A 19,082-nucleotide genomic window follows, 5' to 3' on the forward strand; every position below is an offset into this window, starting at 1 on the left:
GTGCGAAATAGATTCTGATACTGCAGATATTTTAAAATAACGCGAAAGAGATGAATGGCGCACATGTTTCTGTACCATATATTGTAGTCCAACAAAAGGGAGAAAAAAAAAGGAAAGAAAAGGCCGTGTGATCCTGGTACACAATCCAATCCCGATCAATCACAAACAAGCTAGCTTTCAAACTCCCACAGGTCTTCAACGGGCTGAGCATCACAGAGCTAAGGGTGCAAAAGAAACGTAAAGGTCTCCCCCTCCCTGCGCCGCCAAAAAGAAAGAGACAGGTTGCCTTAAACCGAAAAGGCTGACCCGCGCATTTGGCTATGAGTTTTTGGAACTTGAATGTTTCTTCTGCACCAACCCCACTCCTGCGAGGTCAAAATGTAACTTTCGTTAGTTTTCGGTTTTTAACTGGCCCAATAAAGGTTCACCCCCACCCCCGCGCCCATGCCTTCGCATTATTTATCGTGGATTTCTTCGAAAAAGCCACTCTCTGTTCAGGACCCTGAGGCGCGAAGGCAAAAATTGCCCCCTTTTCCCCCTTGCAGTCCCGAAAAGGGCGCCACGGCTTCGGCGCCCACCCGGACCTCTTCACGGGTGCAAACGTCCTTTCGCCTCCAGCGCTGGAAGCGGCGGAACGTTTTCGGCGCGGCCACCCGGAAACGGAAGTCCCGGGGTTTCCATGGCGGCGGTAATGGTGGCCGAGGCTCCCGTGCTCTGGCGGCGATTGCTGGATTATTTGCCCCGGGGGAGACCTGTTTTGGCGGCGCTGCTTGGCCGGCTCTCGGACCGACTGACCCGGGGCCGCGAACGCCGGGCCCGCCGGTGAGAAGGGAGGGGAAAGGGCCGGGCTGCGCTGGGCTGGGCTGGGCTTCCCCCCACTGACGGCCACCGGGCAGTCTTGTGCGGACAGCTGGGGACGAGGGTGGGAGGCGGGGCCCTTTACTGTATAGCTTATCGTTTACTGACATATTGGGCCTTTCTAGTCAGAAGGGCTTGCTGCAAAAGTAGCCTGGGCCTTGGCCTCTAGGTAGTCGGGGAATGTCCCGAGCACGAGAGACAGGAGAGGAGGGCAGTAGCGAGGAAGCCCTTTGCCATCCGCTCATGCAGGGGTTCTTTTGGACTGCGACTCCCAGAAACCCCGACCAGAACAGCTGGCGGTGAAGGCTTCTGGGAACTGCAGTCCAAGAACACCTGGATGACCCAAGGTCGGGAATGACGGATCTAATCTAATTTGTAGAAGGGCGCGAGATCAACGGAAAGAGGAACAGTTACATCTGTATCTGTAAGAGGGGAAGCAGAGACAGCAGGTCTGGCTTTTTAAAGACACCGAGACCTGTTGGTATTTTTGGAGGGTTGGGGGAAGGTATTTTAAAAGTTTTACATTCTGCTCCTATGAAGAGATACTTGGGGAGAGGTTAATAGAAAATACACTAATACGATTGATGTAACTTAAAAATAATATTTAAAGATGCAGGAGACCAAAATCCTTAACAAATGCAAACCTGGGCTTAGCAGATAATTGAATAGATTTGTACTATGGGTTAATTTGGCATTGAGAAAATTTTAGAACAGGTAGTTGTGTTTAATCTGTGCTAGCATTTCAGGGAAAAACCAAAGTAAAAAAAATAAAGAAAACAAAAACATTGAGACAACTTAAAGACTAACTGCTATATTTTAATGCGAGCTGTTATGATTAGAGATGGGGGTATTTGTATTCAAATAAGAATGCCCCTGCATAGCTGGATGTAATAAGGATCCAGCCCCTGGGGCTGGACTGTCCATTCAAACGTCTGGTGGTGGCAGCAGCCTCGATCAGCCTTCCAATCGCTCCCGGAGCCCTGCTCCCTTTCTGCTCATCTAGCCACTCAGCAGCTGTGCAGGGAGATTTGTCCTCCCTTTCCCTGCCTGGAGTTGGCAAGATGAGTGTAAAGAGAGTGGCTGCCACCAAAGGCTGGCCCCAGGGGCTGGAACCTTGTTAAGTCCAGCTGTGCAGGGGTATTCGTACTCGTGTACAAATACCCCCATCTCTAGTTATGATATGAGGAAATGGATTTGTCCCTGAAAGCTCACATTAAAATATAGCAGTTAGTCTTTAAGGTACTGCAACATTTTGTCTTCCTAATTTTTTTTGTTTTTGTTTTTTGTTTTTGCCTGATTAATTAGAGCAACACAAAGTATTGCCAATTCTACAATTTGTGCTGCTGGTACAGTTTTTATCCTATATCAGTGTTATTTCCCTATCAGTGTTATTGCTAGTATGTGCTAGTAATTGTGAAAAATATGGGATATGTTTGTGCACCTTTAAAAATGTGCCTTGCATATTTTATTATGTTTTAGAGATGAGCACAAATTAAAAATTGATTCACCAAATGTGTTCAAAAATTGCTAATTCATTGATTTGTATTTGTACAAATCAATGCCCCCAACGAATATGAATCAATGAATTTTTAGTGACTTTTGATTTGTCGATTTGTTTGGCTATAAAGCAACCCCCCCGCCCCGGCACCTAGAGACACAAACATTGCATGGAAGCTACCTCAGACTCTCCTTTACAATCTCTTCAAATTTAATGATGATTGGCTTTCAGATGTCCGAGTTATTTTATTTATTGAATTTCTTTCCCACCCATTTAGACCGAAGTCTACACTGGGTAGGGGTGTGGTGGCACTGCGGGTTAAACCACAGAACCCTCTGTGCTGCAAGGTCGGAAGACCAACAGTCGTAAGATAGAATCCACACGACGGAGTGAGCTTCTGTCGCTTGTCCCAGCTCCTGCCAACCGAGCAGTTTGAAAGCATGTAAAAATGCAAGTAGATAAATAGGTACCACCACGGTGGGAAAGTGATGTCGTTCTGTGTCTAGTCGTGCTGGCCACATGACCACAGGTGCTTGAGGACTGTTTTATAGGGTTTAAAAATAAAATGTGAATTGATGACTCGATTTATCAGAAAAAAATGATAAATTCATGATTCGTCAATCTTGACGAATCACATATAAAAATAAATCACAATTTTTCTGATTTGTGCCCATCTGTACTGTATATGTGTTTGAACATGGTGATATGCTGACATCATTACTGGGCACATTTTGCAGGGAGTATTACTGCTTACATATGTAGCAGTTGCTGGAGGATCTTATATGCTTGAGCTTTTTTTGGAAAATATAATATTTTTATGGGAACCAAGATTTTATTTTCTTGTTACAGTGCTCAGAGTTTGAAATACCCTAGATTTTTAGTGAACAAAATTCCATTGCTGCAATTATTTCCCTGATCTAAGTTCAATCCTGAATTCAAAATAGATATTGTGGAACATTAAGTTTGGTTTTGCTGCTTGAATTTGTGGGTTGTTGAATTGATAAAGGAGTAAAGCGAAGTAGAGCATTTGCTGGTGGTAATACTTTGATTAGGATTCCCATTATTTATTTATTTATTTTTTATTTATTTAATTTATATCCCGCCTATCATTGTGGTGTAGTGGATAGAATAATGGGCTAGGGACTCTGGAGAACAGGGGTTGAATCCCTGTTGCCTCTGGAGACTCACTGGGGGAGTGGAACTGGTAAAACTGCTCCTTAAATACTTTACTTACCTTGAAAGCCCTTGTAGGGTCATGATATGTCAGTTCCAACTTGATGGTACAGAGGACACACACACACGCACAATACTTTTACTAGGATCAATGGCAATTGCACAGAATATGTATATTAATCCTAATAAGTTCATTGCCAATCTGCAGATTTTGGAGTTTTATTTCTGTTTTATTTTTATAAATAAATATGGCCTTTCCCTTTTTCAAATTGGTAATGGTAATATATAGTTAGCACATATCTGAGAGAATTGTTTCCTCCAGCTGCAATAGGAACGGCATAATGTCAGTTCTGAATGGAGGAAGTGGAACTCTCCTTTGGCTATGAGGCCAGGAACAGCAACCTTTTTCCTTCTAGTCTTGAAAAGAATGTGGAAAGTCCTCTGAGGCAGAGAGTTGAAATCTTTTCACAAAAGACAACTAGCTTTCATGGCATCTGTACTAGATCCACGTACATCTTTCATGCTTAACTCTTGTTCCTAGCAGTATTTTCTTTTAAACTAAAAAAAGTCTTGCTTTGCTTGCTTTCTTTATTCAAGAGTAAATTTTTGAGTTTTGATCCTTCAACATTTTAAAGTCTCCTGTTATAAGTCCGATAGATGTAAAAATTGAAAAATTGTAATTCCCCCCCCCAAAAAAAACCAAAAAGGGACATGGTGGCGCTGCTTGTTAAACCACAGAAGCCTCTGTGCTGTAAGGTCTGTAGAACTTCAGCTGTAAGATCGAATTCACGTGACAGAGTGAGCGCCCATCCCTTGTCCCAGCTCCCGCCAACCTAGTGATTCGAAAGCATGCAAATGCGAGTAGATAAATAGGGACTACCTCTGTGGGAAGGTAACAGCGTTCCGTGTCTAAGTCGCACTAGCCATGTGACCACGGAAGATTGTCTTTGGACAAAACGCTGGCTCTATGGCTTGGAAATGGGGATGAGCACCGCCCCCTAGAGTCGAACACGACTGGACAAAAATTGTCAAGGGGAACCTTTACCTTTACCCACCAAAAACAGCAGTTTTCATTACCAAAGTCTGTGGCTGCCTAAAATTGCATTATGCATTCATAATGTTATTTTTTCTTTGTTTTTATTCTGAGAATAAGTGCATAATACACATCTCCATAAATTGTGGCTAGTGTTCTTTCTGTTGTGGTTTTGCATTTGGACTTGTCCCCAGTTGTTCTGGAGTCACTTTTTTCTTATAGACTTGAATAGAGTATCTAGTATTGGCATCCACACTTAAAGAGGGTATTTGTTGCAGGATTCACTAAGATGCACTGGGTCCTCCTGGTATTGCCTCTGCATAGACATCCAGATTGCCTCCTGAGATCTCAGTCCCAACACAAATTACAGTACTGCCACCTTTTACTTATTTCTCCTGTCCCCTCCCTGCCTACTTCACTCTCTCTTCTCCTTATTTTACTCACTCATCATTTTCAAACCTTTGCATTTTGGCTACAGTGCTTCCTGATTTAATTCTAATGTTATTTAATTTTTTATTTGTAGTTTGCACTTTTGTGTTTTGGCGCAGAAGTGATTTTTTAAAAATAAAAGAGCAGAAGACAGAAGCAGCTAATGTCTTTTCTGCTGTCTCCCTGTCTACTTCGCTCTCTCTTCCCTTCCCTGTTTTCAAATCTTCAAGTCCTCCCCACATGTTTTCTAATTTTATTTTATTTTTTAAATTGTTTTTCCTTTTGGTGCAAAAGTGATAACATTAGAAAAAACAGAATACAAACAGTTCAATTCTTGGGAAGATGAAAAAGGAGTGGTAGTAAGGCATGGAGATATAGAGACTGACCAGCAATAAAATGCTGATGAGGAAGTATCATCAAATGGCACACACTTATGAAATGCATGGATCAAGAAGCCTCTGTGTGGTATTGTGGTCTTCATGAACAGATCCTGTACTGGAGGGAACTGAAGCAAAGCAGAACTAAAATTCAGCACCTGCAAAAATTTTTTTTATTTTCTCTTGCTTTATTTATTTTTATTTATTTATTTGATTTTTATCCTGCCCATCTGGCTACTAAGGCCACTCTGGGTGGTCTACAAGTACTACCATTATAAAACAACAATACAAAGAATAACCGATGAGCAGCTTAAAACAAAATGCAACAGTAATGAAAATAAAATAATTTAAATAATAAAAGGCATGGTAGTGGGTTGAAGGTGTAGTTGTTAAATGTACCACTGTATCAAGATATTCTAACTTCCTGGAAGGCTTGTCTAAACAGCCATGTTTTTAGTAGTCTTTTGAAAGTTCCCAGTGAAGGGGCCAGGCGAATTTTGGGCAGGAGACTATTCCAAAGTTGCGGAGTGACCATCGAGAAGGCTCAATTTCTAGTCATCATTTTCCAGGCCTCTCTTGGGTGCAAAACTCTCAACTGCCCAAGAAGATCTTACAGGGCAGGCAGATCTAGTTGGAAGGAGGTGTCCTGCCAGGTATCTTTGACTCTGTGGACATTAGATTCAGCCTTGTGGGCACTGCGATGTAGTGCTGCTACCATGGGTGGAAGGAAAGCTGAAATCAGTTGAATGCTCACTGTGGATGGGCCCTATACAGTGGTGCCTTGCAAGACAAACGCTTCGCAGGACAAAAAACCTGCAAGACAAATGGTTTTTTCGATCGCTGTGGTGCCTCACAAGATGGCTTCTTCTATGGCCGTGCTTCACAAGACAGTTTTTTCTCCCCCAAGACCAGTGTCTCGCAAGACAAAAATATTCATTTGTCTTGCGAGGTTCCCATAGGAATGCATTGCAATGCATTCGGATGGGAAGCCGCTTTTCACAAGACGATTTTTTGCAAGACAGCGCTACTCGCGGAATACATTCGTCTTGCGAGGCACCACTGTATTTGATTTTTCGTCTCATCTGTTTTCCTGTGGATAGTGTCATTTGGTTCTCTTTTTGTTTTTTGTTTGTTTTGTTTTTTGATTGTCAGTTGTTGTGGTCTGTTCCTGCTTCTTGTTAGTATTTAAGGTTTCTCCTGGGACTTTCTGTTCTTCACTTATGATTTTGAGGCTTGGTTAATACAGTGACAGATGTGTTAATGGCTGTAGCATTCCAGCAGCTGCCGTGTTATGATTTTTAGTGACAAGCTGGTTCTGTGTTTGATAGGAGGACCTGGAATCTGAGAAGAGCTTCTGAAAGGGCTGTGGCCAAAAATGTTGAGAATGGCTGTAACTGAAGCAACATGTTGTGCGTTCAGTCACAACTATTCTTTCTCTAACCATATCACATGAGAATCAGCTGCTGTTTATTTATTCAGTCTATATCTTGCTCTTTCTTGTGAAAGCACAAGGCGTCTAACAAGCAGCAAAATTACAATGTTCAAATCTGTCTTATTTGTAATTATATTTATATCTAAAATTGTAAATTATGCATATCTAAAATTTGAAATATTTGAAATAGTAAACTTCAAATGTCTACTAAAATACAGTAAAAGTAATATAAACGAGGAACAACTAAGGACAATTAATTACATGCTTATTCTTATAAGCTTGTACAAATAGGTATGGTGTTAACTGATGTCTGAGAAACAAAGGGTGCCTATTACAGGTTGCATCAGGCAGAAGGATAGATCGAGATAACCCTGAAAAGACAGGTGGAAATCTGTATTTAACCTCATATGTGAGAATCAACTTAACCAGTGCTGTTATCATATGAAAATCAGCAGATGCATATGATACTTACGTTAGGTGATTTCTGAAGGTAATTACCATAAGTAAAACATTGAGTTTCAAAGTAGGCTGTGACATTCCCATAATACACCGTGTTTCCCTGAAAATAAGACAGGGTCTTATATTAATTTTTGCTTCAAAAAAAAAAAAACTGCATTAGGGCTTATTTTCAGGGAATTTTTTTATTTTTTTCATGTACAACAATCTACTGTACATTTATTCAAATACAGTTATGTCATCTTCTTCTGGCTGCTGCACAATGGTGGAGGGCAGGGTTTCACTTAACTGGGGCCTATTTTAGGGGTAAGGCTTATATTACGAGCATCCTGAAAATTACACTAGGGCTTATTTTCAGGTTAGGTTTTATTTTCGGGAAAACAGGTAGCAACCGCCTGCTTTTGAGTACACATATTTGAAGCCTGTTAATGTTCATGTTACCTTTATAATTCATTCCTTTTGACTGAGTAAACGTTGATCATTCCTAATCTGAATGAATGCTTTGATCTTATTGACTGGGAGAAAGCAAAACTGTGTAAATAGAAGGCAGTGCACCTGGCTTCCCTGAATCTAGTATGTTGGTTAAAAAGAATGACATAAACTAACTTTCCGGCAATCATTTTTTCTACACAACTCTTCCTGCTGTGCTGCTCAAATACAAGGAGAAAGGAGGAACTGCTTCATCCAATTGCAGGTGCTCTCACATAAAGCATCTGAATTATTGTACTGTACTTAAGAGTTCACACACTAAGCAGAGTTTATAGATTTGTGTTGTGGAGGTGTGTCAAAGGCTGTGCTTTTTTCTTTACCTATTTACTAGTATATGTACCCCATTGTGCTTGGTTTAGAAATACACACACCCCCGTCACTTTTCTATTTTTTAACTTCTCCCCAACATTGTTTCTCACATTGGTCTTTTTATTCCCTGTTCCCCTAGTTACTCAGCCCCAGTACTCACTTCCAGTCATGCGGGAACAGAGCTCCTATTTAAACGTCTGGGGGAATATTGATTTCACAATTACTGTATATTCACCCAGTGATTACAGTGAAAGGAACAGTATTTTCAGTCTATACAGTCTGTAAAATTTTTATGCCTTATAATGTATCAGGACCCAAGAAAGGTTTTTGAAATATTGATTATAATGCACATTGTTGAATGATAAAATAAGAGTGGATAGACGCCTGTGAGCAGCAGATGAACTATGCAGTTTATAGTCAGAGGGGAAGCTTTGTGTGATTGTGGTTTATATTACTGTATACACTTTGTGTCAGATTCCAGCAAATGCCTATGGTTAGGCACTACCAAAACTAATCTTTAATGAACCCAGCTGGTGCTTTGAGGGAACCAGTTTTGAGATATAAACCTCTTAGTTATTTCAGTTGGAAAATCAGTACTGCTTGCAAAACTTTGTGTTTCTAACTCCTGTTTCAGACATCTTGGAAAAGCAAACTTTCAAAAATACTGAATTTTGGTTTTCAGAGCCAAAAGGTTCCTGGAGGAAGCAATAATAAAAATAACAATGCTGATATTAGTATATTATTTTTTATTACCGTAGGTCAATTCAGGTATTACAAAAATGTTTTTAAAATATAATAATCATTCTGCTTTTTTAGCCTGTGAAACTGGTTCTTAGAATAGGAGGATTCCTTTCATATACGGTATGTTGTCAAGAAGCTAAACTTGTCAGCAAATAATTAGATCCTAAAGCCATCAAAAAGAGAAAGCTGTATCAAAGGCTATATTTTCTTCAACCACCTGTCACATGTAGGCATTGAATGCTCTTGTGCTTCATTATGTTTCCATTTGTAATAATGCTAGGTTTGATTTTTGAACAAATTTAATGCCGGTGTCTACATTGTTTAGTTAATGTTTATAGTCAGTATTGTAGCTTGATTTAGGGATGTGAAAACCTAAATTCAAATACAAAATATTCTTTCTCAGCCTCTATTGTAGCAGGAAATGGAAAATTGCAGCTTAATTTTCTGATTTGTTTAGAATCTTAGAGGATAATGGATAATGTATATAAAGCATTTTACTACATAAAATGCACACAGTGGACCAGTTCTTGACTATTTTTCCATATTTCCAAAATGCCAGAAGCAAAGTTTCTGTGTTATAATTTATGAGTCTTCTGTTAGCTGGGAAAAATTGCTTGCTGCTGGTCTTGGAGGAAGTACGTTGCATTCAAATCATTTCTTTATTTACTCTGGCAGATGTTCTCTCTTATTCCCTTCATGCCAGCTCATCTGTATTACAGTAAAAAGTACTGTATTCAAAACAGTAAGTTGCAGTTAAAGAAGACCCATTTGATCAATGGAACTTATAGAGGTGTTGACTCACTAAAACACCATTGATTCAATGGTGCTACACTATTGTACTGTAATTTACTATTCTAAACAACAGGATTTTGGCCAATATTGTATTTCTAATGCATTTTAAAGTAATTTTGTGGAATAACAAAATACTTTTATTTTTGTAAATAATGTATCTTTCCTTTTAGAGGATTGTAGATTATATATATGTTCTTGTGGCAGGGAATAATATGACTATGTAAGTTCAACTACATAAGTTCAACTGGTTTGCTTCCAAGTACTGTATAGTTTTAGTATTTAGTAATGAAAGTGTGTAAATAAAAAACAGTTACATGAATACTTTTGATTATTCACTGTCTTCAGAAACACATTGCATTGTATATGGTAGTATTTCCACATGAAAGCATTATTTTAGAAGAATATGTATTGCCACTGTACATTTCTGTAATGTACTGTCTCAGTCCTAGCATTTTGTTGTTCTCAGCAGAACAATTTAGAAATGGCGATGTGAAATGTTTCTCTAGAAGCAGCTTGGTCTTTGATCTCATCTGACCGTAGGTTCCTGTGAGAGAAATAGAGAACCAGAAAGGTGAACATTCAAACAGCGTGTCGCATCCAGTAAGCATGACTCAGTTAGTGCAAGGAAAAGCAAATGTCTCAGGCTACATGCTCATGCCCAGCGTTCTTATTTTTTCAAGTTTAAGGAAGTTACTCTCAAGGTTTTGTTCTTCATTGCATCAGGATGTTTAACAATAATATTCATTTCCCAAATTTAGTCACAGTCTATGTAGAACTACTTTAATGTACACACACAAACATACTCAGGCATTCCAGTGAATCAAAAGCCATTGGCAAAAGTCGTGCTGTGGGTTGTGTGTGGGTGATGAATACTATGAAATATATACTGTAATCTCTCCTTACCTCTGATTAAGTAGCTGAGGTTTAACAAGAATTGTGGTGCTTGAGCTTGATTGATCGCAGTATTAGTCAAAGCCCCACTTCCTAAAAATAGCTGTTCCAAAACCCCCAGATTTATAAATAAATGATGCCTCAGATTCAGAAAGCAGAATGAGCTTGTGCCCCCTGTTCAGTTTATTTGTCTTCCTATATAATTTTAATACTGCACATTCCCTCAAACACCAGCTTCTAACTTAGGTAAGCTGTTTAATAATATCAGATGTACTAACTAGCTGTTGAGGTTACAGACCCTGGTTACCGTCAACAATATCTGGTGGGTTGTGTATTCCCTAGTTGTAGTTTTAGAAGAGGTAGCTGTGTTAGTCTTGCTAGCATGTCAGGCAAACACAGAATTTAAAAAAAAAGATGACAAAAATGTTGTGTCTCCTTAAAGACTAACTGCTGTAATTTTAATGTGAGTTTTCATGGACAAGTCCACTTCTTCAGACTGGTCTCAAAAGTACACCTGTAGCCGTCATCCTTACTTCATGCTCACAATACCTCTGCAAGGTCGGCCAGGTTGAGATAATGATTGGCCCAAAGTTAGCTAAGGATTTCCTGGGGTCAATGGAAATTTGAGCTTGGATCTCCCAAGTCCTAGTCCATTAGCCTAAATGCTACATCAAATTGGCTTTAGCATAAAACATATTGTTTTTCTTGCAGTTCTGTGTATTGTACTATTTATGCATGAATTAATAGAGAATGTGGTTGAGAGGGATGACAATGTACCTTCAAAGGAAATGAAATGTTGATTACATTAGGTAAAATGTGATGAAATGCAGTGTGGGTTGGAGGGTTTATACCATGCACTAAAGATATATTAAGTTGATTAAGTAATTCATTGATGTTTGAAAAGCAATAGAATGCTTTTCAGGTTTAATGAAGTTGGATAAACTAAATCAGCACAGTGTCAGTGGCAACTTGCTACTACACTGTGTTATGACCGGCTGTTCAGCCATGGTAAGTCTTTCTTGCAGTTCTCCTTTTGGTTTAAGAAGAATGGAAACTTTCCCTCCATTTTACTGTAACTGAGTATTGCCAAAGAAGTGTCCAGACCTACAAACTATTGAAAAATAAACTTGCTGGAATTCTTGCACACACTGAGTCAGATTTCCATTGTGATGAATAGGTGGTGACAAACCAGTGGTCTTTCTGGGAAATGCAGTGGTGAACTGGCTGGTTTTGTTTCTTGGGTGCACGGATGCTGCAAACCTTGTGAAGATTCAACATTTTATCATGAAGCAAATAAGTGAACTCATCTTCCTGGAATCTGTGGTTATTTGTGTTTTGGCCCAAGAGTTCCTCATAAAATTCTGATAAAGTTCATGCCTGTGGGGGCTTTGTAGTAAAAGATCGAGTTTATCACAACTGATCGCAGCAATGGGGTGACATGGATCAGCTGCTTGGAAGCAGTCAGTTGAGAGTGTGGTGTGGCTGTGAGGAAGTGCCTTGCTGATGTACAATTGTGTAAATAAAAAGTTGCCTTCCTTTACACTTGTTTTGCTTCCCCCTCAGTAACCTTCTCAAAATGGCAGTTAAGAAATGTCAGAACCTAAAAATGGGATGCTAGCACATATCATCTCCCCTGGTGATTGTGCTGTAATGTATCCTTTTATAATAGTGGACTTCTGTTCACCAGTATGTACAGTGGTTAGAGTATTAGACTAGGAATCAAGAGTCAAATTTTGACATGGCTATAGAATTCAGTTGGTGATTGGTATTGGACCAGTCACAGTTTCTCAGTTTGTTGTGAGGATACAGTGAAGAGGAAGAGAGCCATGTAAGCCATCTTGAGCTTAATGGATAAAAGATGGAATATAAATGTAACAAAAAAGAGAAATATATCTGCCATGGATTATGGTGTAGACCTCTTACATATGGCCTTTTCCCCTGTGAAATAAATACCAGAGAAAAAGGTGAGCTTCTTTGATCAAAATATAACAGTATTTCTGCAGTAAATAGAACTAGGATGTAGCCTACCAAAACAATGATTTTCGAGAACTGAAGTGTAAAATGATCTGCATACCACAGACTTTGGTTATCATTACTTCAGTTCTTATTTTCTGAACAGTTTTTATGTTGCTGTTCTGCAGTGTGGGTCACCGTCAATAATTTTCCAAAAACATCTCCACCTTGGCCTCAATTATTTATTTATTTATATTTCTATGCTACTTTTCTTGCAATTATGGGACCCAAGGTGGCTCATAATTTATTAAAAAAACAAGCAAGTTAAAACACAATTATTGCATCAAAAACAATAAAGCCTATATTTGCATTAGAATAATTAGTTAAAATGAATTAAATGCCTTAAAATAGATGTAAACAGATAAAAAATAAATGTATTGATGAGACTTTACTGAAATTTAAGTTGGGTGGCTGCACATTTTTGTCTGAAGGACAGCATTTCCCTTCTTGGCAGAAATGACATGGCAGTGACTAATATAGATGAAAGGTTGATGTGTAATGCTTTGAATCTGACTGTATGCACTTAGTCACACACCTGAAGGCAATTCAAGAGGAAACATTAAACTTTCATGTATGCAACTTAACTCACCTCTTTCTCCTGTCAGGTCATCATGGCTGTTGCTGGCACCACTTCTTTCTCCTCAGCTAACGGTCCCAACTTCAGGCCTTTGTTCTGAGAAATCACACAGGTTTCAGTGGATCAGAAACTTTGTCCCGGAGTTTGGGGTTCCCAGCTCTAGTGTCAAAGTGATTTCGTCCCCCACAGAATTCTACAAACTTCTGAAGGTAATCAGCGTATCTCTGTGATGCATGCCTTCAGGGATGTGGTGGCAAGAATATAGACCTAAAAATGTGGTATTTTCTTCATACGTGTCACCATTTTAATCTTTTCATGTTATAAATGACAACTGCAATTTTACACATGAGCTATTTTAATATGTGAACACACATGCTGTGGTGTATTAAAATAGCTTATTTAGGCTGGCAGAACAAAAAAATTATTCTCTTCCCATTCTTTGGTGATGGGCAACTTTGACATGTCTGGGGTGGAATGTTCATTCTCAAAACCCACCAGGAGCCATACCAGGCATGAGAATGGCTGAGAATGGCAAAAATGTTAGAAAAAGCTAAGGTCATTTTTGGGTTTAATCTTTAGTTGGATTGAAGAACATCAGCCAGCCATTTAAAGCAAAAAGCTACAGGTCTTTGAGGGCTCTGGAAGTGGGAAACACACACACATATATATGTATCGCACTGGGTGTAGTTTAACTTACTTTAGCATGGTAAGTTGCAGTTAGAGTAAACCCTCTTGAATCAGTGGAGCTTACAGAGGTGTTGACTCACTGAATTCCCATTGATTCAGTGGGCTTTCTTTACTATGATATACTACGCCGAGCAGCTGAATTTTAGCCATAGTATTCCTTATTTTAACTGGGGGAACGGAAGTACCATATTTGCCTCATTACAAGATATTTATATTTAGTTATTAGTGAATTGTGCACATGCCATGGGTAGAAGGGAATGCTTTATTCATGTCCCTTCTCTTTCCAGTTATGTCACTCTGCTACTCAAGAAGACTACAGAGTTGTAAGAAGAGTGGCTCTGCTATCTTTGGAGCAAGTTAGGACACTGATTTCCCATGGTCCCAGCTCATATGGAAATCCCCCCACAGGTAGCAGAGGTGCTCTTCTTCAGACTCATTGCTCTTCCATATACTGTATAGGAGAATGACTAAGACAGAAACAGGGAGGGCAGGTCTTGACTATACATGATTTGGCAAGTAAATGATTTGTTAACAGCTGAGTAGGGCTTCTGATCTTTGAAGAGAGGTGATACCTGGAGAATCCCAGATATTTGTAAGTTAAACTGGCACCAAACAGGAGCCATACCAGGCATGAGAATGGCTGAAAATGGCAAAAATGTTAGAAAAAGCTACTGCCTGGGGGCTTGAGATGCAACAAATACATCTTTCTGCAACTGATTTCGTGCTTAGATCCTAGTGTTGCTGTTCCTCAGTGCCATGCAAGTTTTGTGTTTTAAACACCGGCAAGGCAGCTTTGTCTTGTACTGTGCTCTCATAATCTAATTTTATTCCCTACAAGTTTTTAGAACAGCCTTCACTAACCTGATGCTTTCCCTAGTTGGACTACAATTCCTGTTATCCTCAGCCAGCACAACCAATGGCTGTTCTGAATGGGGATGATCAAAGTTCAGCACATCGTGACGCACCATGCTGGGGAAGGCAGTTCTAGGTGTACATTTGTATTTTTTTAAATAAAGGCATTTCTGTCAGTCTTGAAAATTACAGTATTACAATCCCTTTGTTTTTAGGGCTGTTTTATGTTATCAGTGGATCAGGTAAGAATAGAGAGGCATCAACATTGCACGCCATAAAACTATATTTTAACCCAGTATCCTCAGAGTATGAGACTACAACTCACATCTTCCAACTACTGTTGATTGCCTCCACTTTATAAGGCAATCAACAAAGTACTGATTGCATATTATTTTGGCATTTCACTCAACAGAATTTTAAGTTCTCTCTTTCTCTTAGGAACAAATAAAGATGGCCAAGGAGCGAGTAGTATTAGCTTCACTCTACTTGGGAACAGGACCCCTGGAACAGGAACTAGTAAGTGTATGAACTGGAAGAGAGGGACTGCATATGTATGAGAAGCAACTAGCTAAGAGGTACCCTATTTTCTCAGATGGTATTTAATAGCCTTTCTTTTCTTGTTTCTGAAAGAGTCCTTAATCACTTTATTTGCTCTTCTGTTTTCATGCTGGGAGATTTTCTTGGCAGCTTTGGCATTCTAGAAAAATTAATGCAAGGCAGATTATGTAACTTAGCACTGCAAAGTTAACATGCCGTCTGGAATTTTTCTTGGATCAATTATCTTAGCTTTCTTATGGTCAGTCTGCTGCCCACTGACTTAAGTGGCATCCAGTATGCCCTACAGATAATGGCAGTTTGTATTGTGTGCATTGATACTCAGTGTGGTGTAGCAGATAGTGACAGACTAGTACTCAAGAGTTCTGCTAGGTTCAAATCCCTGCTCAGCCATGGAAACTCACTGGGTGTGTGGAACTGGTGAAACTGTTAAGTATCTTACTTGCCTTTAAAGTCCTATTAAGGTTGCTGTAAGTTGATTCTGACTTGACAGCACATAGCAACAAATTGTGTGCATTGTGTATCTGCTGTAGGAGGTGGCTGATACTGATGTCCTTTCTTTACTAAACAAAAAGGACTAAACGTTCTATCTTACTGTGTTTCAGACTTTCAATAGCTTTACTTCTGACTTGTGTAGAATTATGGGAAGAAGCATTTTGTTATGTTAGTCTGCAGTGAGGTCACCAGTACAAACACATTAAATGCAAACACTTTTTCCTGCCTCTGCCTTAATCTTTACTTCCAGAGTATTAGTCTGCTTCTCAGAGGAGAACAAGTGCAATTTAAAGTACATAGGAACCACTAATTACTTCCCTTTTTGGGTGTGAGAGTGAGTGGATTGATGTCCAGCCATAACAGCTGTACTGATTTGGTAGGCATGGAACAGAGTAGAGAATATGTTCAGAAAGTGTGTGTCCTAAGACCTTTTGTTTATATGCGTACCTTATTTCTGAGTATGTGCCATGTGTTTTATGCCTGTGTTTTTCCTTCAGGTGGATTGCATCGAAATGACTTTGGAGAGATCCTTGCAGGAATCTGAACTTTCCAGTCTTAGAGTGTCCATTCTTTTGGACTTCACAAGGGGATCTCGGGGTAAGTGTGTCTATATTTGGCCACAGAGTTTTTTCCTGTAGCTGGGTTAGTCTAAGGTTGGAATCTCAGCTCAAAAGAGATGTCTGTCTGTCTGTTTGTCTGTCTGACTGTCTGTCTGTGTTTGTTTGTTTGTTTGTTTTTATATCCCACACCATCTGGCAACCAGGCCACTCTGGGTGGCTAACAACAATATGAGGAATAATATTAAAAACACAATAAAAATAAATTAATACATAATTAGGGAAATTAAAACAAATGGCAATAAAGGTGATAAAAATGGTGATGGAGAGGATGGCAAAAAGAATGGTAAAAAGGGAGGGCGAGAAAAGCCTGGTGGAAGAGCCAGGTCTTCAGTGCTCTTTTGAACCCATCCAGCAAGGGTGCCAGGCAGTTCTCAAAAGGCAGCTTGTTCCATAGGCGGGGGGCAACCACCGAGAAGGCCCAGTTTCTTGTCCTTTCCCTCCGGGCCTCCTTTGGGGTCAAGGCCCTCAACCGCCTTGCCTTGAATTTCTTCACCCCAGTTATTGATCTGGCCACTGAATTCTGGACCAGTTGAAGTCTTCGTATCAGCCTCAAGGGTAGCCCCACGTAGAGAGCACTGCAGTACAGTGGTGCCTTGACTTACGAACGTCCTGACCTACGACCATTTCAAGTTACAGCCAGCTCTGGCCGCAAAATGTTGCTTCGACTTGCGACCAGAGCTTCGAGTTACAACCAGGAAAAGGCAGGGGGAATACAAATCAAGTCGAGGCACCACTATACATCGACATTACCCCCTTGATTTGAAAGGCAGGGAGCAGCCACCACAGCCCTAGGAAAGGAATGCAGCGGTGGTGGGGGCGTCCCTTGGCACTCCTCGCCTCCCTCCATGGGGCTGCTGCCGCTGCTGCTGTTAGGTCCTGGCCCTCGGCGCGGGGGCAAAGCCCCAGTGTGGGGCTTGCTCTGATGTTTATTATTTTTTAAATTTTATTTTATTTTTTATTTTGCAGCCCCAGCACATTCATATGGGGCTTGCAGTGTTTTATTTTTATTTTATATTTTGAGGGGTTTTCTTGGGGTTTTTTGTGTTTTTTTGGCCAGAACAGACTAATCATGTTCCCATGCATTCCTATGGGAAATGGTGCTTGGACATACAACCATTTGGAATTACATCCATCTTCTGGAACGGATTATGGTTGTAAATCAAGGCACCACTGTAGTCTATCCTTGAGATTACAAGGGCATGAATCAGCGTTGTGAGTGTCCCAGCGTCTAGATAGGGACGCAGCTGGGCAATCCTCCAAAGATGGAAATGGACTGCCCGGACCACAGATGTCACCTGGCTTTCCATGGTGAGATCCGGGTCCAGGCAGATGCCCAAGCTGCGAATTTCACTCTTCATGGGAAGAGTCACTCCCCCAAAGGAGAGGGAGTTTCCCAACCCACTGATGCCGAGGCCACCACACACAAGATTTCCGTCTTGTCCAGATTCAACCTCAGTCCATTTGCCCTCACCCACTCCAGAACGGTCCCCAAGCAGTGTTCAACGGTCAGAACAGCATCCACTGCAGTAGGAAGAAAGGAGAGGTAGAGTTGGGTGTCATCAAAGTTGGGTGTCATCAACTCCAAATGACCTCACCCAGCGGCCTCATATCGATATTAAATAGTGTTGGTGAAATGCTAGACCCCTGCGGAACCCCACAATTGAGGATTCATGGGGTGGAAGTCATCCCGCCAAGCTGCACTCTCTGGGGACAGTCCTCCAAGAAGGAACGAAGTCACGCCAAAGCGATAGCACCGATTCCCAACTCAGAGAGCTTCCCCGTGGTTGATGGTATCAAAGGCTGCTGAGATATCGAGGAGGACCAACAAGGATATATTGCCCCTGTCAGCCTCCCTCAGGAGGTCATCCGGCAGGGTGACCCATGCTGTTTCTGTACCAGGCTGTGGCCTGAAGCCCGACTGGAACAGATCAAGGGCATCAGTTTCCTCCAGGAGGGCCTGGAGCTGATCGGCCACCACCCTCTCGACCACTTTACTCATGATAGGAACATTAGCGACAGGCCTATAATTCCCAGTTTCGTCTGCCACCAAATTAGGTTTCTTTCTAATAGGCCTAATGAATGTCTTCTTGAGGGCAGGGGGAACCATGCCCTCCTGGAGACACCCATTAATTATTATGGTGGCCCATTCTGTTGTTACCGGCTTGGCTGCTTTGATGAGCCAGGCTGGAAAAGGGTCAAAAGAGGAGGTGGTGGCATGACAGCGCACAAGCATCCTGTCCACCTCATTGGACATCACAAGTATTTACAGGTTCTTTAAATGAGGAAGTTTCAGACTTTTCTTTGGAATCAGTCGTCAAAGGCCAAAGGGCAATAGCCTTATACTCTGTTGTAGATGTTCACATCAAGCCTATACGCGTCCATAGAGTTATAAAGAGCATAATTATATTCTTCCATAGGTACAATCCAGCAAAGTGTTCCAGATTTTAGTTTTTGTATTGGAAAAGCCTCAGCACTTGACTTCTTCATTTTTCCTTAGGTCATGAGATTAGAAATTCCTGTATTTCTAAGTCCAAAAGCCTACTTTTTATTGCTCAATATGCTTCCGATTGGGACATTGAATCCAAGGTGTCTGTCATAATGCCCATCAATCTTATTTTCTTTACCAAATTAGATGATCCTATGTGTCCTCTAAAAGTTGGTAAAGCAGACTATCTTGGTCCAGGTTATAGTAGATTCTTAGCCAACGTTTTATTGATTTCAATCATGCTTGCTTGTAATATAAGGAATAACATCATTTCTTTTTCAGTGTGACTGGAAAATTTAAAAGTCCATTCTGTAATTATA

The 19,082-nt window shown here is 40.6% G+C and overlaps 1 protein-coding gene across 3 annotated transcripts in view; it reads left to right on the forward strand.

The window, feature by feature from the left end:
• The first annotated feature begins 648 nt into the window (after positions 1–648).
• Positions 649–19,082, forward strand: part of PGS1 (phosphatidylglycerophosphate synthase 1) — a 45,227-nt gene continuing 26,793 nt past the window's right edge. The window contains exons 1-5 of one of the 3 annotated variants that reach the window (XM_078384261.1): positions 685–822; positions 12,042–12,130; positions 13,097–13,277; positions 15,046–15,123; positions 16,155–16,254. In XM_078384261.1, coding sequence (XP_078240387.1) covers positions 12,069–12,130; positions 13,097–13,277; positions 15,046–15,123; positions 16,155–16,254 — 421 coding nt within the window. In that variant the 5' untranslated portion in view covers positions 685–822; positions 12,042–12,068. Of the gene's footprint in view, positions 823–12,041; positions 12,131–13,096; positions 13,278–14,042; positions 14,164–15,045; positions 15,124–16,154; positions 16,255–19,082 lie in introns of those variants that run through there. The other 2 variants (XM_020814029.3, XM_078384262.1) reach the window with 2 other exon arrangements.

This window comes from Pogona vitticeps, chromosome 2, assembly GCF_051106095.1.
Source record: "Pogona vitticeps strain Pit_001003342236 chromosome 2, PviZW2.1, whole genome shotgun sequence".
Lineage (NCBI taxonomy): Eukaryota > Metazoa > Chordata > Lepidosauria > Squamata > Agamidae > Pogona > Pogona vitticeps.